A 23,869-nucleotide genomic window follows, 5' to 3' on the forward strand; every position below is an offset into this window, starting at 1 on the left:
ATATTGATTCTTCGTATCCATGAGCATGGTATGTTCTTCCATTTGTTTGTGTCCTCTTTGATTTCACTGAGCAGTGGTTTGTAATTCTCCTTGAAGAGGTCCTTTACATCCCTTGTAAGTTGGATTTCTAGGTATTTTATTCTCTTTGAAGCTATTGTGAGTGGGAGCTCATTCAAGATTTGGCTCTCTGTTTGTCTGTTACTGGTGTATAAGAATGCTTGTGATTTTTGCACATTGATTTTGTATCCTGAGACTTTGCTGAAGTTCCTTATCAGCTTAAGGTGATTTGGGGCTGAAATGATGGGGTTTTCTAAATATACAATCATGTCATCTGCAAACAGGGACAATTTGACTTCTTTTCTTAAGTGAATACCCTTTATTTCTTTCTCTTGCCTCATTGCCCTAACCAGAACTTCCAGCACTATGTTGAATAGGAGTGGTGAGAGAGGGCATCCCTGTCTTGTGCTAGTTTTCAAAGAGAATGCTTCCAGTTTTTGCCCATACAGTATGATACTGGCTGTGGGTTTGTCATAAATAGCTCTTATTATTTTGAGATACGTTCCATCAATATCGAATTTATTGAGAGATTTTAGCAAGAAGGGCTGTTGAATATTGTCGAAGGCCTTTTCTGCATCTATTGAGATAACCATGTGGTTTTTGTCTTTGGTTCTGTTTATATGCTGGATTATGTTTATTGATTTGCATATGTTGAACCAGCCTTGCATCCCAGGGATGAAGCCCACTTGATCATGGTAGATAAGATTTTTGATGTGCTGCTGGATTCGGTTTGCTAGTATTTTATTGAGGATTTTTGCATCGATGTTCATCAGGGATATTGGTCTAAAATTCTCTTTTTTTGTTGTATCTCTGTCAGGCTTTGATATCAAGATGATGTTGGCCTCATAAAATGAGTTAGGGAGGATTCCCTCTTTTTCTATTGATTGGAATAGTTTCAGAAGGAATGGTACCAACTCCCCCTTGTACCTCTGATAGAATTTGGCTGTGAATCCATCTGGTCCTGGACTTCTTTGGTTGGTAGGCTATCAATTATTGCCTCAATTTCAGAACCTGCTTTTGGTCTATTCAGGGATTCAACTTCTTCCTGGTTCAGTCTTGGGAGAGTGTAAGTGTCCAGGAAATTATCCATTTCTTCTAGGTTTTCTAGTTTATTTGCGTAGAAGTGTTTATAGTATTCTCTGATGGTATTTATATTTCTGTGGGGTCGGTGGTGATATCCCCTCTATCGTTTTTTATTGCGTCTATTTGATTCTTCTCTCTTTCCTCCTTTGTTAGTCTTGCTAGCGGTCTATCAATTTTGTTGATCTTTTCAAAAAACCAGCTCCTGGATTCATTGATTTTTTGGAGGGAGTTTTGTGTCTCTATCTCCTTCAGTTCTGTTCTGATCTTAGTTATTTCTTGCCTTCTGCTAACTTTTGAATGTGTTTGCTCTTGGTTCTCTAGTTCTTTTAACTGTGATGTTAGGGTGTCAGTTTTAGATCTTTCCTGCTTTCTCTTGTGGGCATTTAGTGCTATAAATTTCCCTCTACAAACTGCTTTAAATGTGTCCCAGAGATTCTGGTATGTTGTATCTTTGTTCTCATTGGTTTCAAAGAACATCTTTATTTCTGCCTCCATTTTGTTATGTACCCAGTAGTCATTCAGGAGCAGGTTGTTCAGTTTCCATGTAGTTGAGCGGTTTTGATTGAGTTTCTTAGTTCTGAGTTCTAGTTTAATTGCACTGTGGTCTGAGGGACAGTTTGTTATAATTTCTGTTCTCTTACATTTGCTGAGGAGTGCTTTACTTCCAACTATGTGGTCAATTTTGGAATAAGTGTGATGTGGTGCTGAGAAGAATGTATATTCTGTTGATTTGGGGTGGAGAGTTCTGTAGATGTCTATTAGGTCCGCTTGGTGCAGAGATGAGTTCAATTCCTGGATATCCTTATTAACTTTCTGTCGCGTTGATCTGTCTAATGTTGACAGTGGGGTGTTGAAGTCTCCAATTATTATTGTATGGGAGTCTAAGTCTCTTTGTAAGTCTCTAAGGACTTGCTTTATGAATCTGGGTGCTCCTGTATTGGCTGCATATATATTTAGGATAGTGAGCTCTTCCTGATGAATTGATCCTTTTACCATTATATAATGGCCTTCTTTGTCTCTTTTTATCTTTGATGGTTTAAAGTCTGTTTTATCAGAGACTAGGATTGCTACCCCTGCTTTTTTTTTTTTGTTTTCTATTTGCTTGGTAGATCTTCCTCCATCCCTTTATTTTGAGCCTATAGTGTGTCTCTGCATGTGAGATGGGTCTTCTGAATACACCAAACTGATGGGTATTGATTCTTTATCCAATTTGCCAGTCTGTGTCTTTTAATTGGAACATTTAGTCCATTTACATTTAAGGTTAATATTGTTATGTTTGAACTTGATCCTGTCATTATGATATTAACTGGTTATTTTGCTCATTAGTTGATGCAGTTTCTTCCTAGCCTCGATGGTCTTTACATTTTGGCATGTTTTTGCAATGGCTGGTACTGGTTGTTCCTTTCCATGTTTAGTGCTTCCTTCAGGATCTCTTGTAGGGCAGGCCTGGTGGTGACAAAATCTCTAAGCATTTGCTTGTCTGTAAAGGATTTTATTTCTCCTTTACTGATGAAACTTAGTTGACTGGATATGAAATTCTGGGTTGAAAATTCTTTTCTTTAAGAATGTTAAATATTGGCCACCATTAACTTCTGGCTTGCGGAGTTTCTGCCGAGAGAGCTGCTGTTAGTCTGATGGGCTTCCCTTTGTGAGTAACCTGACCTTTCTCTCTGACTGCCCTTAACATTTTTTCCTTCATTTCAACTTTGGTGAATCTGACAATTATGTGTCTTGGAGTTACTCTTCTCGAGGAGTATCTTTGTGGTGTTCTTTGTATTTCCTGAATTTGAATGTTGGCCTGCCTTACTAGGTTGGGGAAGTTCTCCTGGATGATATCCTGAAGAGTGTTTTCCAACTTGGTTCCATTTTCCCCCTCACTTTCAGGCACCCCAATCCAACTTAGATTTGGTCTTTTCACATAATCTCATACTTCTTGAAGGCTTTGTTCGTTTCTTTTTCCTCTTTTTTCTTTAGACTTCTTTTCTCACTTCATTTCATTCATTTGATCCTCAATCGTTGAGACTCTTTCTTCCAGTTGATCGAGTCAGTTACTGAAGCTTGTGCATTTGTCACATAGTTCTCGTGTCATGCTTTTTATCTCTGTCATTTCGTTTATGGCTTCTCTGCAGTTGATTATTCTAGTTATCCATTCTTCCATTCTTTTTTCAAGATTTTTAGTTTCTTTGCATTGAGTATGTAATTCCTGCTTTAGCTCTGAGAAGTTTGATGGACTGAAGCCTTCTTCTCTCAACTCATCAAAGTCATTCTCCGTCCAGCTCTGATCCATTGCTGGCGATGAGCTGCATTCCTTTGGAGGGGGAGATGTGCTCTGATTTTTTGAATTTCCAGTTTTTCTGCACAGCTTTTTCCCCATCATTGTGGTTTTATTTGCCTTTGGTCTTTGATGATGGTGATGTACTGATGGGGTTTTGGTATGGGTCTCCTTTCTGTTTGTTAGTTTTCCTTCTAACAGTCAGGACCCTCAGCTGTAGGTCTGTTGGAGTTTGCTTGAGGTCCACTCCAGACCCTGTTTGCCTGGGTATCAGCAGCAGAGGCTGCAGAACATAGAATATTGCTGAACAGCGAGTGTTGCTGTCCACTTCTTGCTCTGGAATCTTCGTCTCAGGGGTGTACCCGGCCGTGTGAGGTGTGGGTCTGCACCTGGTGGGGGATGTCTCCCAGTTAGGCACTCAGGGGTCAGGGACCCACTTGAGCAGGCAGTCTGTCCGTTCTCAGATCTCAACCTCTGTGCTGGGAGATCCACTGCTTTCTTCAAAGCTATCAGACAGGGGCATTTATTTCTGCTGCTTTTTGTTTAGCTATGCCCTGTCCCCAGAGGAGGAGTCTACAGAAGCAGGCCAGCCTCCTTGAGCTGCAGTGGGCTCCACCCAATTCTAGCTTCCCGGTGGCTTTGTTTACTCACTTAAGCCTCAGCAATGGTGGGTGCCCCTCCCCCAGCCTCACTGCCACCTTGCAGTTAGATCTCAGACTGCTGTGCTAGCAATGAGGGAGGCTTCATGGGCGTGTGACCCTCCGGTTCAGGTGTGGGATATAATCTCCTGGTGTGCCGTTTGCTAAGACCCTTGGTAAAGTGCAGTATTACGGTGGGAGTTACCCGATTTTCCAGGTGTTGTGTGTCTCAGTTTCCCTTGGCTAGGAAAAGGGATTCCCTTCCTCGTTGCACTTCCCAGGTGAGGCAATGCCTCGCCCTCCTTCAGCTCTCACTGTTTGGGCTGCACCAGCTGACCAGTACCGATTGATTGTCTGGCACTCACCGGTGAGATGAACCCAGTACCTCAGTTTAAAATGCAGAAATCACCTGTCTTCTGTGTCACTCATGCTGGGAGCTGGAGGCTGGAGCTGTTCTTGTTCGGCCATCTTGGGCATGCCCCTCGAGGTTGTATTTCTTAATTTGGGTAATGGTTATGTAGGTGTTTATCTTGTAATAACTCATGAAGCTATGAATTCTTTTACTGCACTTTTGTGTTTTGTAGTGAATCATGTTTCAAAATTATACATACTTCTATTTTCTACTTCGACTTCTATTTTCCCTTGCTATGATTCCATATTCACATCAATGCCATTCACATTACTTATCTGTTTCCAACTGTCTTTGTCATGAGAAAGATAATTTTCCAGAAAGTAAAAGGGGTTATTTGTATTATTGGAAAACAAGTAAAATCCCAATGTAAATGAATACATTATATAGTTTTACCTGACCTTTTTTTGTTAAAATACTCAACATTTTTCTGATCTCCTGAAATGAATCAGTATTGCAAGTGTTCCTCCTTGCACTATCTCATTTAGCCATAGTAATAATTCTACAATGTTGGCAACATTATTATCTTCATTTAAAACCTGTAGAATTTAGTCTAAGCAGTGACATTAAATGCCTAAGAAAGCAGTAAATTAGATTCCAAGTATGTCTGAATACAGTTCTTAACACCTTAACCAATGTGTCCTGGTACATTTTACTAACTCACAAGTATGGTTAACAGATAACCAGCAATCACCTACTGTTAATGACATGATCTAATTTTGTATGTGCTAGATTAAGACTGGCTGTGGTAAATTCACAAAGATAATATAACTTTTGGTGTCTGTTGGTACCTATCAGGGTTATTCTGGGTACACTCTGAAATTCTTCATATCTTTATAGCTCATAACTCTATTAATGTGCATAGTAGAGCATTGTAATGCAATGTTCACATACCTATAACTTCAAGTATATGATAAAATCCCTTAAAGTTTTCAATGTCTTGTTTTCTTTAGCCTTACAGTTTAGCACACAGGTATTAGCTGATGCTTGCTAGATTGAGAAGAATAAACATTCAGGAAAACAAAAAAGTCTGTCACCCTCACCAAGACAAGCAGTTACTGCCATAATTTTATTTAAAGAGTACCCTAAAACATGTTCTCGTGCAAATGGGCACATCTCTACTACTGTTTTGCAAATGGCCTAAAATATTTGCAAAGGGTTCCTACTCAACATGAGCCATAACTTGCATATTCTTGAGATAATTGTTAGAAAGATCAGCTTTTCTGAAAGTATCTGAGCTTCATGGTTTGCAAACACATTAATGATTTAGTTATTTTCAAAACTGTTTGCAAGATTAGGTAGGTACCTGATGCATGAGCTGCATCCCAGCTTCTCTGAGAAGAAGCAAATTTTATTCTGTCCTCTAGAAACGATAAACATGAAAAAACTCTAAATCGAATGCATTCCACATAGTAATTGGGAAGCATTTCACTATTTCATATAACTTATGAAATGAATCATGATTTTATGTTTGGTCAACTATACCAAACAATTCAAGAAGCTGTGTTATTTTTATCTAGATGTAATGACATATATAATTAGTTTTCAGTTAATTCTGTTTTAAAGCAACAGATTTGAACATGGGTTAATTGACGTGTTTGTGAATGGCTGTCATACATATTAAAATAAAGTATACCACTATCAACCTTAAAATTACATAAAACCTCTACTGAGTTCTTACAACACAATTCAGAAGAGGTTTCCAAAATTTGCTATGCTTCTCTATTGACATTTTGATATCTACTTTTTATTGTGCCTGTTAAAACTGGTAAAAACTCATCATTAAATATTTAGAATTTATATAATTAAATAAAAATTCTATTTAATAATTTTGTGAACTTATTTACTCACTGAGAGACAAAATTTGGGTATAATAGGTTACTTCTTTTTATGAAGATGTGGGTTTTTAAAACAGATAGCTATCTTTCTGGGAGAGTTTAGCATTTACTTAGCTTAGAATCAGAGTAATGGATAATAACTATTAGCGTTCCATTTTCAGTCCATACCACTTTTAAAATATGAAAAGCATATAAAATATTTTTAAAACTCTTTTTGTCTTACTAATATTCTACCAACCAGTCTCTTGATTTCTAGGTCTTCTCATTGAAGGACTTTTGCCTTCACCTGGGATTAAATATGTTACCAATACTATGAGACTCAGTTGATTATCTTTACTACACTGGGAGAGTAGCATACTTTAAGACAACCTGGAGGAAAATTTGTGTATTATTTTATTTTCACCTAATCTTTTCTGAGATCAGCATGGAGATGCCTATAAGCAGTGGGTCACAGATATAAAGTGAAAAAGCAAGTCAAATTGTAACTAATTGCAGTGCTACTGTAATTGTGTGATTCTTCATTTTAGCGTATTATAATTTGTTCTGTTATAAATGTCAGAAGGGAGAGGATGACAAATGACCACATGATTTTTTTAAGCCAGTATTCTTGAGGTCAACCCTATCTGAATATATAGAACGATGCGTATTCGCTTCCCTTCTTCCTTCTCTTCTTTCTTCTTTCCTTCTTTCTATAAATATTTATTGATGCCAACAATGTGTCTGGCTGTGGACTAGATGTTTAAAATACTATGTAAACCAAAATGTTAAAAAATTTCTTACCTTCTTGAAATTTATATCCATGTAGAATAAGACTGTCAGCAAACAAAAGATAAATAAATTAGCTAGCACTATATTATATATTACTTAGAAGTTAGCAGATGCTGAGAAAAAAAATATATATATATATATCAGGGGAAGTGGAATCAAGAATGAGGAGTAACTTGGAGAGCAATTGGAGGGGCTCGAGGAGAGGAGTTACATTATCTCATCTATAATGTCAAGAATCATTGGAATAACTCAGCTGTCATGTTGAGAACAAACTATAGAAGAGACAAGATAGAAGCAAAGAGACAAGCCTGGCTACCGCAATAATCCAATAGAAAGATTACTATGGTTTAGATCAGAGTGGTAGTAATGGTGGTAGTAATGTGGGTGTTAGAAAGTGGTCAGATTTTAAATATATTTTGAAAGATTTTCTTGATGATTTGAATGTTTGATGGGTAAGAAAGAGAGAGAGAGAGAAATGATTCAAGATGTTGGATGTTAGCAATTGAAGGGACAAAGTTGCCATCAACCAGAATAAAGAAGGTTGTGGGAAGCACCTGTTTGGAGAAGATAAACAATTTCATTTTGGACAATTAACTTTGAGACGCTCGTTAGAAATCCAAGTGAAGAAATCAAGAAGGCAGTTGGATATACAAGCCTGTGAATATCTACTATGTAGTGGTCAACATATAGATGGTTATTGAAAGCCAAGAGCTTGGATGAAATCACAAGAAGGGAGTATATAGGGGGAAAAAATGGCAAAAGAACCAATGAATAGTTAATTGACAAATCAGAGGAAGAGAGAACGAGTGACCACTTAACTAGGAGAAAATGCAGACACGTTAGATATCTTGGGAGTCAAAAGAAAAAGGTATATCAAGTAGGTGAAAGTGATTCCACCACAGGAAGATAAATTTAAAAGACAGCAAATTGGCCGAGTGCAGTGGCTCACGCCTGTAATCCCAGCACTTTGGGAGGTCGAGGCAGGCGGATCACGAGGCCAGGAGATCAAGACCATCCTGGCTAATATGGTGAAACCTCATCTCTACTAAAAATACAACAACAAAAAAAAAAAAAAAAAAAAAAAGAAAAGAAAATTAGCCAGGTATGGTGGCGGGTGCCTGTACTGTAGTCCCAGCTACTCTGGAGGCTGAGTTGAGGCAGGAGAATGGCGTGAACCCGGGAGGTGGAGCTTGCAGTGAGCTGAGATAGTGCCACTGTACTCCAGCCTGGGCTACAGAGCGAGACTCTGTCTCAAAAAAAAAAAAAAAGATAACAACTTGCTAACTGGATACAGCAATGAATATGTCATTAGTGACCTTGTTTAAAAAAAAAAAAAATGTGTCTGAAGTGTTGGAGGCAAATGCCCTCTAAAATCTGAATTTAACTGTGCCTTCTGTGGCAAAAAAATTCCCTCACCTAAAAGTACTTCTCTCAGTAAAAGCTGGAAATGGCCTTTTTTGTTACCCTTTTTAAACTACTCAAGCCTCAGTCCTAGGAGTGTTTATTTGTATATGGCTGTTTATCTTTTTAAATATAGTGGTCATGACCACCAGCTAAGGTATCAAATTGATCAAAATGCTGGCTTCATTATTTTATTTTCTATGATATCTGTTTGTCACTTAACTTCTTTGGCTTCTATGTACTCATGTCAATATTTACCCTCATGGGTTATGACAATTAAATAACCTTATGAAACACTTGGCACAATGCGTGGCACATAGTAAGTGTTCGATAAGTGATAGCTACTTTTGTCATTATTACCATGTTATGGAACTACAAGGCCCTGGTGGCCTCACTGGAGTTACTTAGTCACTTTATAATTCTTTTCAGATCCTGTGAAATCTGCCAGGATTCCAGGTTAATCCTGGAAATCTCAGAACGTTTTCATTCATTGAAGAAAAGACTGTGTAAAGCTTTCTTGTTCTTGAACTTGGAAGTCTCTACTACTATAAATTTACGCAATTGAACTTAATCTCTCTGCAGAACTACAGCCCACTAGAGGCCCCTCAGGCAGCCTAACCTGCTGCTCTAGGGTGACTATTTCTTGGATATTCTTTCTGTTTCTTGAATGACTCATTGGCCCTTATCTCCTTAAACATCAGGTTGCTGTGGTCCTCACTTCTTTCACCTGGAGCTGCATATCTGCCCCAGTCAGGGTCCTCCAAAGCAGTCTGAAATGCTTTTGTCTGAAATTATCTAATATCTCCCCAGACGTTGGAAAGCATTTTGAATCTCAAGAATGCCTGTATAGGAAATATGAAATAGAGAGTTGGTAAAGATGTCCAAATAGTTTGAAGGAAAGTAGTGAAAGAAGGATAGGGTAGATAATAGTTATGAACATGAACTTGGAGTCAGAAGGTATTGGGTTCAAGTCCTGGCTCCTCACTGATCTTGGGCAATATACTGGAAAAGCCCCCTTAAGAGGACCATGAAGAAAATGTGTTGATCAATAAAGCTGATTTATTAAAATTACTTACAGCAAGTAAGAATACCATACAGATAGTCTAAGTAGCTCTTTAGAAGGATGAAGTTAGGGAAGAGTTTTCAAAGGATCCTCACCGCCTGGACTGGGTAATCGGTAGGTCTTGTAAGGCAGGAATTTGGTTGAAAATTGGGCAGAGTCCATTAAAAATAGCTTAGGTTGGTGAGTAAACAGAATGAAGGCCCTAGAGCAGTCTTGCTGAGCAAGCAATTTATTTTGAAAAGTAAGCTGTTTTATTTGGTTTGGAGTCATATATTCTAGCAACAAGTATTTCCCAAAGCAAACAGCTTAGGAATTATTTTTTGGTTTCAGTATTACTAAGTATACATTTAGGAAACTAATGTCTGGACTGAGTATTATTCAACACAGGAAATAAAATTGGTTTCAGTTATTAGTATTTATAAGCTTTATAGACACTAAGCCTTAGTGTCTTTATCTTTGAAATGCATGTAGTGAGTAGTATATAGGATAAAGTATTGAAAGCACTTATGTCTGGTCATGATGTTTAGTAAATATTCAACATATGTTAGCATTATTTTATGATGAAATAAATTAGTAAATAAATAATCATTTTATTATTTGTTGTTACATGATATTATTTTCATGGGTCTTATTGAATAAAACATATGCATTTTTATGCCAGCACCAAAGAACCCATGTTCAGATATCAGACCACCTAATTTTATATCCTGGAACATCACTTGCTAATGTGGCTCCTATAGTAGATTGTAAACTCTCTTTAATTGTATTTTCATATCTTACGGTAGAAATATTAAAAGTACATTTTTCAATATTGTATTGCTAGTGTTCAAATGGAAATAACTGTAACTAAGACATATGTGCTTGTGTAACCCACACCATTAACAATCATTGCTTTATTTGCAGAATGACATGAATTACATAGCATCCAGTGGACCTCTGTTCAAAGATGGCAAAAAGAGAATTGATTACATCTTGGTTTATAGAAAGACAAATATACAATATGACAAAAGAAACACATTTGAAAAGAACCTCAGAGCAGAAGGCTTGATGCTGGAGAAGGAGGTAGGTGCTTTACTATTATTAGTTATGTGATAAAATGTGTTGGAACAGATATAATCACTTATGGTTTAGAAAGGAAAATATGTATCACATGACTTTATAAAATACATAGTTCTTTTCTTTCAAATGTTAAATAAATGCATGTACGTAGCCCTATTAAATATTCACTGTTTAATCTATATAATTCTGTACAATGTAAGTATTTTCAAATGGCATGACTATTTTTGCAATTTTAAAAACTGAATAAGGAATGATTATAGTCATGTAAAGTAGAAAACTTTATGAAAAGGAAAATAACATTTTGAAAGAAAAGGTTTGCCAAACTATTAATGTCTGTTTTTTAGTGCTGGAACTGTGAGTGGTTTTCTTCCCAAATCTTTTTCTTTTGTGAGTTTTTAAAAAAATGTTCTTGGAAGAATTTACTTTTTCTAGTGAAACAATAAAAGTACCAAGACTCACTAGAAAAAAAATAGAAAGAAGGAAAAGCATATCCTCCATAATCCTAGTATCAGAGAAAAATTAAAAGAAGAAAATTTTCACTATTTTAGTTATACCTTGTATGGTTATAGAAAACACATTAACCTCATTACAGAAAGAACAAACCTTAAGGTAGAAAATTAAAAGTATAGAAATGTACAAAATAAAAGCCAAAGTCAGTATCTACAATCTCTCAAATCATACCCTTCTCTCATTTGGTGGTCTTGTTAACAACTTGATTTTTATCTTGCTAGGTGCCCCTCAATATATTTTCTAAGTATATACAAATATATAAAATTTTACACAAAATTAGCCATGATATATATGTATATATACACACATATGTATGTATGTATGTATCTATCTATATTATTCTGCTATTCACTCCTGTCATTTAGCAATATATTACAGATATCTTAAATTGCCATTACATTTAGAACCAACTCAGCTTTTTACTAGATACATATTATTACAACTTAGGGATTTACCCAGCTGTTCCTCTACTGAGAAAAAAAAATTAATTAACTATTACAGAGACACCTAAATTACTACTTTTTTTTTTTTTTTTTTTTTTCAGACTTGAGTCTCACTCTGCTGCCCAGGCTGGAGAGCAACGGCGTGATCTTGGCTTAACGCAACCTCTGCCTCTCGGGCTCAAGCAATTCTGCCTCAGCCTCTAAAGTAGCTGGGATTACAGGAACCGATCACCATGGCCACCTAATTTTTGTATTCTTAGTACAGACGAGGTTTCACCATGTTTGGCTAGGCTGGTCTTGAACTCCTGACCTCAAGTGATCCGCCCACTTCGGCCTCCCAAAGTACTGGGATAACAGGCGTGAGCCACTGCTCCCGGCGCTACCATTGGGTTTTAACTAGTTGTAAAAAATAGGAGCAACAAGAAAAACAAAAGAAACAAAAGAAAAAAAAAACTTTTTGATGAAATATCTAGATAATTTGCTAACAAGCTTTATCAGAGTGTTAGTAGGCACTTAGATATAATATTGGAATCCCTTTTCCCCCACAGAACATCTCCTGGAATTAGTTTTCTGAGGAACACCCATTAGGAAGTACTAAATTGCAGTTTGGGGTAGCCCTAGAAAAACTAATCCATTTAGGCCGGGCACAATGGTTCACGCCTGTAATCCCAGCACTTTGAGAAGCCACGAAGGGTGGATCATGAGGTCAAAAGATCGAGCCCATCCTGACCAACATGGTGAAACCCCATCTCTACTAAAAATACAAAAATTAGCTGGGCATGGTGGCGTGTGCCTGTAGTCCCAGCTACTCGGGAGGCTGAGGCAGGAGAATCACTTGAACCCGGGAGGCAGAGCTTGCAGTAAGCTGAGATGGCGCCACTGCACTCCAGTCTGGAAGTCTGGTGACAGAGCGAGATTCTGTCTCAAAAAAAAAAAAAAAGAAGAAGAAAAAGAAAAGAAAAACTAATCCATTTGTGTTTATTAAAATCCTTTAATATGTATGAAATAACAAACACACCATGACTTGACTCTTTACGAGGAAAGAATTACTCATACACAACCTAGAGTTATAGAGCCTGGCAAGTATAATTCTGACTTCAGTTTTCTGTTGACTCCTTTTATTGTTTCTTTATTATTCCTCTTCCAGGAAGTTTTAACCCAGAATATTCCACCTCCTCCCCCAATCACTGGTGGCTAATTAAATAAGTACTTACTGGAAAAAAAAAAAAAAAAAAAAAAAAAAAAAAAAAACCTCATGAACTCAGTGTTGTGTGATAGACTTTTATTCTTTTGATATCCTTGTAACTTCTCCTCCATACAAATAGAATTAATCACTCTTCATCTGCTCCCAGAGCAGTTTATACATAGATCTTATTATGATACTGGTATTTGTTTTCTCATGTATCTCTATTTATTCATTCAGCACATTATTTTGGCTAGCACTGAGCAAGCTGCTGAGAAATATGATAAGTAACAAAGTAACAAACTCACTGCCTTGACTAAATTTATAGTCAGTATAGGAGTCAGACATGAAATCTGTATATTCGTAACAGGTATTGCTCTCAGCTTCTACCTAGTTTTCTTGCCAGAAAGCTCAGATTCTCAGTTCTGAATCTTCCTCTTCCTTGTTCCTCCAGACTTTTCCCAAGAATAATACTGGATGTTACTCATCCAAAAAGGGTCCTGTTCTGCTTTTAAAAGGAAGTCTATTTATTCTTGAGCTCTCACTCTCAAATCACTCCCAAATGGTGTCTTTGTTTAGATTGACTCTCAGCAGGACGGTGTCCATTTGTCTACTGTTATTCCTGAACAGAGAGGGTTCTTACCCACAATTACAGTTCTTTTAGTCCACATTCACATTCTTAGGATTTGTTTCCTACTGTTAAATAAATTGCCAGGACAGCATGATCAGGAGGTGTATTCAACCTCAATAGAATATTGTTGGAAGCAGCCGTTGCTGCAAACTGCTGCCATTGTGTTGAACACAAGTTACCAGTCTTGACTTTCTCTGTCCTCCCAACTGTGTAACTCTGACTTAGTTTCCTAACAGTGAAAAGGTTTAAGCTACCCCAGTTTTCCAGAATAGATATTATTAGTTTTGAAGCTGAGTTGGGAGATTTTTATATCTTCCCTCTGAAAAGGCCATAGAAGCCTTATGAAATTTTACCCAAACCTCTGTAAAAACTCTGCCTATGCAAGCAAGGGAAAGTGCTGCAAATTAAGAAAACAAACCAAAAAAACTTGTTACACTCTTTCCACTTGAATAATGCTTGCACAACTAAGAGAGTACTTCAGAGACTGCACAAGAAAGATGATCTCACCCAGGGTGACTTTCAATCTACACTTACTAATACAATGCTTAAAATTCTTTACTAGGATAACCTTTATCATTTCAAACTGTGATAAGTGGCATAAAAGGAAAGTAAATGGTGCTAAATGGTTTGCAACAATGGCAGTGGTATGGTCTGGAGGGTGAGGGGAGACTAGAAGAAAGGGAAGGAGGGAAATTTTAAAATAAACTTTGAATTGAGATTTGAAAAATGAATAGTAGCTAATGTAGGTGAATAAAAGGGCTAGATGTGGTTTTCAATACTGGCTGTATATTAGAGTCAAGTGGTGATTTTTTTAAACTATTGATGCCAGATCCCACCACAGCATAGATCAATTAAAGATCATGATGGTGGTGGGAGGAAGGACATGGATATTTTTCAATACCAGAAAAAAACGGGGTACTAAATGAGATTGGAAAGAATGAATGCAGTTAAGTCATTCTTTTTTTCTAGTTTAAGACTTTTGATCATTAACTTAAGAAAAATGGGAAGTTATTGAATAATTTTAAGCAGGTTAGTATGATCACATTTGTTTTCAAAAAAGATAAATTTGGATTACTGAAAACAACATAGATTTGAAGGGCAAGACTGGATGCACAGAGATCATGGGCGGCATTAGAGATGCAGTTCGTATTAGAAATGTGTCTTTCTCTTAGACTTGAAAGCTATGAGCTATCATATCCTACCTTCTTTCCACTCTGTGCTAACAATTTGCAGAGTGACTTTGTAAAGACATAATTTTAAAGTTTTCTCTTCTCTCAAGAGTGAATCTCCAGCCTCTTGGAAATTTGGGGTGGAATAATTAAATAATAATGTGAAGTGTGAAGGCAGTGGGTGTTTTGTTCTCTGAGGAGCTTGCCTTCATTAGAGCTGAACAGAATAGTGCCAGATTGGCAGCTTTTGATTCCCGGGGAAAAGGTAATCTTTCTCCCTGACAGCATCAGCCCTGCACCAGCCCCCTGCCCAGTAGCTGCAAGAAAATGAAACTACATTTCTTTTCTTCTGCTTTGTTTTTTAAGTAGAGGTATAGATAAAGAGAAATTAAGTTGAATAAGTTATGAAAGACAGTTATTCATGTTGGTTGATAAAGATCTCTATATGTTTTAAGACATACAAAATGAGAAATGTTACGTGTATGCACTTAGCTTGACATTTTACTCGTTGATAGTAGTTACTACAATGCAGAAACATCCTTCTAAAGCATCCCCTTATTGAAGTGTATTCGATTATTTTACATCCTAGAGGTTGAGAGTAATGAATTAATAACCAGTACTAGGCAAGCTGTTCATGATGCTAATTTGAATGCTGACACAGCACCCTCTTCCAGAATAGTCCAGGCTTATTTGCTTTCTTGTCTCCATCACACCGGCTTAGATATAAATTACATAAAATGTGTTCTCAAAATAGGTTAACTTATTTATCCATTTTATAAATGCTTAGTGCGTGCCTACTGTATGTCCAACACAGAACTAGGTGCTAGGGATACATAAGCAAAACAAAGAATCTTCTCTCCTGACTTTTACAGAGCAAATGAAAGTAAAAATGCTATAGAAAAAAAAAAGAGAGGCTATAAGAAAGATAAAGCAAGGGCAGACAAGAACTAGCAAGTGATCAAATGATGGAAGTGGAATGAGTGAGACAAAGGGTATTAGCAGAGGAGGTTATGGGATATCAAGGGTAAGATTATAAAAGGCTGTGTAAGTCATTGAAGAAACTTTGGCTTTCTCTCTGGATGAAATTAGGTTCTAAGAAATGGCATGACCTGACTTACACTTAAATAGGTCATCCTGACCCTTGTGCGAAGGGTCAAGACCACTGGGGACAACAGTGTGAGCAAAGCGTGCTGCCTGAAAGTACTACAGGAGTCCCAACCAAAGATGATAATTATATAAACCAGAGTGATAGCTGTGAAGGAGGCAGAGAGGGATCAGAATCTGGCTATATGTATGGTAAAGTAAAACAAATCAGGAACAACCTGGTAGTAGGAGACCCAAGTTTTCCTGCAGTTGAGCTTAAATCTTCCCAGATCTCTTCCAGCATTCATCACATATTAGTCACTCTTTCATGTTACTACTGTACTATGGCAACCAATATGCCCAGACTTCAGGAACCATGACGTTCTGAAGGCGAATGAGACCTCCATTCACACCAAAATAAGGCCCAGCTCCTGAAAAATTATTTCTTGTCCCAAGGTCTATCTATTCCACAATAGAAATTTTACTTTCAAACCCTGCATGGAACCATTAGGAAGAATGCAAATGATCAGTGTATTCTCAAGGTCTTGGTTACTCAGTCTTACATATCCCTACATGTCAAATATCTCAGTCTGGATGTAGATTCGTTTTTGTTTGAGTCTAGACGCATTCATTTTCATGAAGGTCACTCTTCCAGCTTCTGGGGAAAATGAGGACTAGATAGGTTTTCTTTAATCTTCAGGGTCTCAGTTTCTCTCTCCTTGTATTACCTCTGAATAAGAACTCATGTCTCCCCAGGAACAAAAAATAAATATAGGCATAGAACAATTTAATACATCAAGATGAAAAAGACAAATCTTCCAAATAAATTATTAAGTCTACAGAAATAGTTTTTTTTTTTTTTTTTTTTTTTTTTTTTTAAGAAAATTTATGCCCAGTTCAGAGTAAAACGTTTAACTCATCAAATTAAACCTTGATTCAGGTCACTGTCCTTCAGAGTTCTCCCCAAATCATAGGTTAATGCTGGCTTTATGCTTATGCAACTGAAAGGTCTATACAGAAGGTTTACAGAGCTAAGGAAGAGGCTCTACCAAAGATGAATTGAGTAGACAGAAAGATTCAGGCTTTGAAAGTAATCATCGTTTTGGGTAGTTTCTTATTTGAGAGACATGCTGTCAACTGAGAAAAAATATTTCTGGAGAATTTATTAGGCATGGATACTTTATGAGGCACCCAGTCTTTTATAGCATTCACCCTCTGTGAGGCAGAGACAATTTTCTTCATTTTCCAGATGAGAAAACTGAAGAGTGGTTAAATAATTTTTCTAAGGCCATAGAGATAGTAAATGGTAGAGATAGAATTTGTACTTAAGTCTTTGTAAATTCCAAATACCATGCTTTTTCATTTATACCATGTGATCTCTTCCAAGTAGGCAGTAAAGATTGAGGAAATTCAAACTACGCTTGATGAGAGGCAAGTTGGTGTAACACTGGTAGCCAACACGATGATTTCAAATGAAGGATCTTTGTCATCATCTTACCTAAGAACTTTTGTAAGCATAAAGCAGGAAAATGTATAATAAAACTTGACACGTCTTTCACTTGCCCTGGATGAAGGAGTCATTCAAATAGATGTATGCTTAACACTTTATGTTTTAAAAAGTTTTTGTCATCCCTATCATTCCTGCACAAAAACTTTTCCACCAAATTTGGAAGATTCACTAAAGGATATTGGAAAAAAAAATCACAATCTTCTCTTTTCTTTGATCAGTGACAGATTTCCAGCTGGGTGATATGTTTTTAAACAAATGGTTATTTGAATGAATCAATAGTCACTTTTAAAAAATTATATACATTTTTCCCAAACATAGATAATACGTGTAACTTTGGTTGGTCTGAATTCAAAGACCTATAGATATTTGAGACATATGATGTTTACTTCTGACATTGTCAGTTTTCATTTTAATAATCCTTTGTCTTTAATTTGAAACAAATGTATTTTAAATAGGAAAAGTCCTTTGGAATTTGCACTGACATGAAAGCATCTTAAGCTGTTTTCCCATGGTGATTTGCAAAATACTAGTACCTCAGTAAGCTATGGGGAAAAAACAATCCTTGATCCAGAAGTTTGGAAATTCAGCATAGTTTATCTCGTGCTTGGATATTTTTTAGCAAATGCATGCATATTAAAGTGTCTTAGAAGTCCTCTAATGAGAAACCCAAAATTTAGTTGATCATGGAATGAGCCCCCACTTCTTTGCTTCTAATACTCTATGGAACAAACTGGCAAATCCTGGTCTGTGAAGGTGCCTGCCCAATGGAAAGGGTAGCCAGGTTGCCTTCTAGGTTTGAATATTAGGCCAATGACATTGGTTCTCCAAATATTGTGTAGAAATGTTGGTAATACAAAAATAAAATATCATCTGGCAAATCCATGAAATTAGCCCTGCTTAGAATTTGGGGCTATAGTAATATATGCATATGAAAACTTTATAGTTTAATTTTAAAACATACATGATTTTAAATTAAATTGAGTAATTTCTACCCTATTCTTGAGCTTTTAAGATTCATATGTTTCTTGATAAATTACATCTAATGGAAATACAATGAACAGTGTTAATCAAATGGAGCTCAGCTGTGTCTAACCTGGTGGGTGCATGTAAAGGGAAGCAAAAAACAGTTCTTTTATTTCAGATGTTTTGCTCCTATAATCACATGAAGGATAAGCTCTGTGTAATTCAATGTTAGAATGGACATAAACTTGTTCCATGCTCTATGAACCTCAGATATTGTAGGATCTTCAGGGAATAACTGTGTTGGCTTTCTTTCAAAAAAGGGTATGAATATGAGTGATATATGATGCCTAGGGAGTCAGTTATTTATTTACTTATTTTAGACTACTAAACCAAATCTAAGAATCGTGATGATTCTCTTATTCAAAAGGGTATCAGATTAGCAAACAATCCTGGAATTTCCAAGAATTAAACCACAGTACCCCATTTTGTAAAAGCTCTTTACATAATCCTTATGCATACTTGACTCTGCTTAAAAACCTTTTGTCTAGTCAAAGACACTTTAATTCTTATTTGTTAATACAAGTAAAAGCGGATGAAAAGATGAAAGAAAGCAAGCAAATATGACAACTCTGTGAGCTAACAGACTTGTATGATTTATACCCAGTTTTTTTCCAGTATTATCACAGGACCAAGCACATAGTTTGAGGACCTAGTAGTTACTCAATAAAATGTAGTAGAAAAATTAGTGAATTAGTTAATAAATGACTGGTGGTAACTGGCAGTATTTTCTTCCCCCTCTGAACAGGAATGAGGTCATGATAAAAAGCCCATCAAAAATAACTCCACATTTTTAATTGGTTCATGATTGATTGTTCTGATTGGGGATTCTGTATGTTGAAAATCATCAATGTAAGAAAATACAGTAATGCACATATGTGGTTATTTCTTGTACACAGTGTCATTATTACATTTTTATCAAGGTTTTTCTTCATTAAGATTTTTTTATACATATACATTTATTTTAAATCAGTGACAGTGATCATGCATAGTCAAGGGGACAATGTTCTTTATTCCCAAATCGAACTGTGGCATGATACCATCAGCTCTGATTCTAAATAATGTTGCCTATCTTACTATCATTTGCAGCCAGCTATTGCAAGCCACGATATCATGTTTATTAAAATTCACATTCCATGGGACACGCTGTGCAAGTATGCAGAGAGGCTGAATATCAGGATGCCCTTCAGGTACTTTCAAATTTTACTTTATTTTATCTCAATATGTATTAAAATGAGTCTATCTTTTGCATCACCTTAGAGCAACAAATGCAACCCCTTCTACAGAGAAAATGCTTTTTTTTTCAAAGTTTCAGTTATTCTGAACAGTTATTTTTTTTTCCTTCCTAATTTGTTTGTCTAATTTGGTAAACTTTCTGATTCCCTGGACACTATGTCATTTCAAGGTGGACCTGCCTAGTGGGAAAGTAAAACAGTTATTTTCCATTTTAACTTACAACAATTCACAAGATCAGTCTCACTTCTTATTTCATATGGGTGGGCAGAACCCTTCTTAGTTTTGTGGAAGGCCGAAAGTATAAGTGCATAGCATTTTCTTTGTATATAAATTGTCCTTCTCCGTATAGTCATTAGCAAGAATCATTTCTCAGGTCAATGCAACCAGGATGGTTTCTTAATTCTGTCCTCAATAACAAGAAATAAATGGCAATAGGAGGACTGCTTCTTTCAAGATTTTCCAGTCCTTCCTTTAGGCAAGTAAAGATTAACTAGGCATCCGTTTCCCTATATTGAGTATCTTGTGTTTTATGCAGAATGTGTCACTTTCTTCCATCATTTCTCACAGTAAAATTCAACAAAGCTCTTACTATGCAAATTATTTACTCACATTGAAGACATGAACATGTACACTGATGTGGAGCTTAATATGCTTCCTCAGTTGCTAAGGTTTTAAAAGGTTAAGCACAAACAAATTGCCAAGTAGGAGCCTCTAAATAATGAATATAAGTGAAAATTAAGCGCAATTCAAAAATATGGAGAAATTTCTCAGATCTGGTAGCATGAAAGAGTCCAACTCTGGTAGAAGTGCTGATATTCTCAAATATTATGACAAACCTCCACAGTATTCAAGATAAAATGTGAGGTATTGAGCCTCATCTTCTTAGTCATTTAAAACACCTGGGGCTTCAAAGATGCAACCATAGTCATTGACCATAAATCAGAAATTAAGTATTGAAAACTACTGAAGAATCTTCTTGACAATATTAGAATTAAACACCTAAATTAGCTTATATTCATGCTTGGCTAAGGGTTTAAAAATTCTCTATAGATTTCGTATTTAGAATATATGCAAATAATTCCTCAAGGATCTTGGCAAAACAGAATAAAATTTTTAAAAAAGATAAATAAAGGAAAATATTATTTCCAATTCCTCAGCACCTTATAAAAATAATGAGTAAGACTCCTTTAAAAAACCCTGAGGTTTGTATATTTTTATGAAGTACCTCTGAAAGAAGCAAATAAGCACCTGTGAGATATTATTTGTGTTATGGTTAGAGAGTTTGAAGTTAGTAGAGGCTAGTTTCAATTCTGGTCATTATACTGAACTCATTTTGAGGGTACAGCTAGGTAAGTTTGCATTTGTGCTAAACAACATTTCTTGAGTTCTGGAATTTTTCTATCTTCACACTACATAACCTTCTAAAAAGTCTTTTAAAATACTTGACTTGGACTTATTACAGATGATGATAATGTATAATAATAATATGCTGATAATGGCAGAATACTTGCTCTTTGCTCAAATTTATTCTCTGGGCTGTGCATATTCATGTTATACAAAACCATGCAGCATAAAAACAGTGAAATAAATGTTAAACTCTCAAATAATTTTACGAGTAGCAATCTTCAAATTTAGCATAAATATGGTTAATAATCACCTTTGCTTTTTCACAGTGGGAGTCAAACTTCATAAAAATATTCTGAAATTCAATTTGAAAACATTTTCTGTGAGCCTTACAACTTTTCATAGCCTCCACTTTCTATCTTATGATTATAGTTGAAACACGTATAAAAAATATTCACTGAAGTATAATTTATAATTGTGAAAAATAAAATATTTCATATGCTATCATTAGTGATTATAAGCAAATTAGAATACAACTTTGCAATGAAATATAGTTAGTTTATAAAATGAATGGTTACAAAGATTTCTTAGTGATTTGGGGGAAATATTAAATATAAAATTTTAAATAAAATACACAGCATATGCAATTATTCATACAAGGGATTTCAATCATGTAAAATATATAGCAATGCAATTTTAATGAAATATAATAAGAGATTAAAAAGGATTGCTTCTGATAAATGGGATTGTGGTTCTGTTATTTTCTTTATATTCTTACAAAAGTATATATTTTCCACAAGTTCTAATTTGACTGCATTAATGTAAACACAGGATGCAAAAGAATGACACACGATAATGACCTGTTTTCTAATATCAGGATAAAATTGTTACAGAAAAAAATCTAATAAATTAATCCTAATTTCAGGATCTTTCATCATGCCCCTTATTCTATGATTTCATCATTGTTTCTAAGCATCATAACTGAATTTATGTACAAACTAATTTCCTTGTAGATTAAAGAGGAAAAAGCCCTTAGCAACTATCATAAGCATGTCATTTCAGTACACATCAGTATAAAGTTCCGTTCAGGTTGAGTGAACATGGTATAAAATATGTTCACAGAGGCAGCATGTCTTCCACCTGCCTCCTCTAGACTTCATACAAAACGGATGTTTGCCATGATTCCAGAAGATTGGTTCCATTTTTTTCTGTCCATTTTTGGCATTATTTAACTTAGATCTGGCACAGCCACCTGTTATTAAGATGTAATTATACTTTCATTCAATAGAATAGTGAATTATAAATACAACCTCAATGTCTTGATTGGCTCGGGATAGTAGAACAAATTACCACAGACTGGATGTCTTAAGCAACTAACATTTACTTGTCACAGTTCTGGATGCTGGAAGTCTGAGATCAAAGTGGCAGCATGGTTGGGCTCTGGTGAGGACCCTCTTTTGGGGTGTATCATCACATGGTAGAAGGAGGGCTAGCTAGCTAGCTCTCTGGCCTCTCCTGCAATTCATGAGGATTCCACCCTCATGGCCTAAGTACTTCCCAAAGGCCTCACCTCTAAGAACCATTAAGTACTGGAATTTCAACATGTGAATTTTGGGGGAATGCAACTGCTTTGTCTATTGCAATTGGTAACAAATGTTTACCTTACCCTTAATATTTGATTTTCATAATTTCAAAAATAGCTTTTCTTTCTTTAACATATGTTCATTCTGCAGTACTCTATCCAGGAAAAGGCTTACAGAGACAATGGGAACACATTCTATGGTGTAATACTTCTCATATTACTCTTTCCACCATCTCAGTTGAATTTTACTAATTTAGAAAACAATGGAAGTCAGAGTATGTTTGGCCTCTTTTCTTTTCCCTTATTTCTGCCTTTTCAAATAAACTTCAAGGAACTCTTAGTGATGGAATAATTGTTATTTCGTTAACTTAGATTTAAAAAATCTTTATCACAAGACTTTCTTTGTTTCTCTTCCTAAGAAATACATTAGAAACATTCTCTTGCTGGATTCTGAGTGACCTTCCTTTGTATGAAGTATAGCTTAGGTCTTCAGGCTGTGTGCCACCAGTGTTCCTCTGTCCCAAGGGAGATTTTGAAGAGGATGCTTTCTTGACTCAGACCATTTTTTTAAAAAATTATGTTCATTTTTAAATTGCTTGGTAGGAATTCATGTAAAAGAAGAGTTCTACTATATCCAAGGAAAAAATGAAAAAGGGGGAAAAACATGGAACATATGCAGTTACTATCCCTATTAATTGGTGTTTTGCCTGAAGTTTCTTCTTTATAATGTTTTTCAAGAAAAATATGATTATTGCATTGCGATTGTGGAAACCATTAGAAAATACCATGGAAATTCTCATGATTTACCAATAAAAATATTTTAAAATATGCAAATTTTCCAAAGTGTGTCAAAGTAATACTAGTTCAACAGGATCTTAAAGAAAGAATATACTGTGACCAAATTTGTTTCTGAATTTCTGAGTTAATAAATAAGAGTATTTACTGAAAATGTTTTTAGAGAAGTGGCTCTCAGTTTTTAGAGCACATTAAAATGACCTGGGAAATAATAAAAATGAAGTTTCTGGAACCTGCTCCCAGAGATTCTGGCATATTAGCTTTGGAATGGAATTGGGTATATAAAGTTTTAGCAAGCATTCCAAATGTTTGTGATGCCCATGGTAAGGAACTCTTGTCTTGGAGATTTAAATATTTTAATAGTCCTTATATATTTTATAAATTTCAAGAGACAGTTATAAATTGTATAGCTTTTTCCTAATTTCCATGTGATACTGGTGTTCTTGAGAAAACAGTTTGAGAACTGTTAGAACACGGAGTTCTTTCGAAACATCCTTCCAAATCAGTTTAAATAATGGATGTAACATTAACTAACTCCTTAGGAACTAACTTGTCATTTATTTACAATGTACATGGGAAATTTGAGATAGCAGCCAACTCATAATAAGGGAATGCTATTCAAGCAGAAACTAAGTGGCAGAGTATTTTCGTGATGGCCAATCTAGTCTCCAATTGACAACTGTTAGCATATTCAAGAACAAACACTGACTTAAAATTAAATTATACAAAATAATAACCTAAATAGGAAACATATACATCTCTTTTTAGGATAATA

The 23,869-nt window shown here is 35.7% G+C and overlaps 1 protein-coding gene across 3 annotated transcripts in view; it reads left to right on the forward strand.

Annotated features, from left to right (window-relative positions):
• The window catches only part of ANO3 (anoctamin 3), a 474,780-nt gene that overhangs the window by 305,173 nt on the left and 145,738 nt on the right, over nucleotides 1–23,869 (forward strand). For all 3 annotated transcript variants that reach the window (XM_010389365.2, XM_010389364.2, XM_010389366.2), the window contains 2 exons: nucleotides 10,433–10,591; nucleotides 19,227–19,327. In XM_010389365.2, coding sequence (XP_010387667.2) covers nucleotides 10,433–10,591; nucleotides 19,227–19,327 — 260 coding nt within the window. The remainder of the gene's footprint in view (nucleotides 1–10,432; nucleotides 10,592–19,226; nucleotides 19,328–23,869) is intronic.

The sequence above is a fragment of the Rhinopithecus roxellana genome, chromosome 15, assembly GCF_007565055.1.
Source record: "Rhinopithecus roxellana isolate Shanxi Qingling chromosome 15, ASM756505v1, whole genome shotgun sequence".
Classification (NCBI taxonomy): Eukaryota; Metazoa; Chordata; class Mammalia; order Primates; family Cercopithecidae; genus Rhinopithecus; species Rhinopithecus roxellana.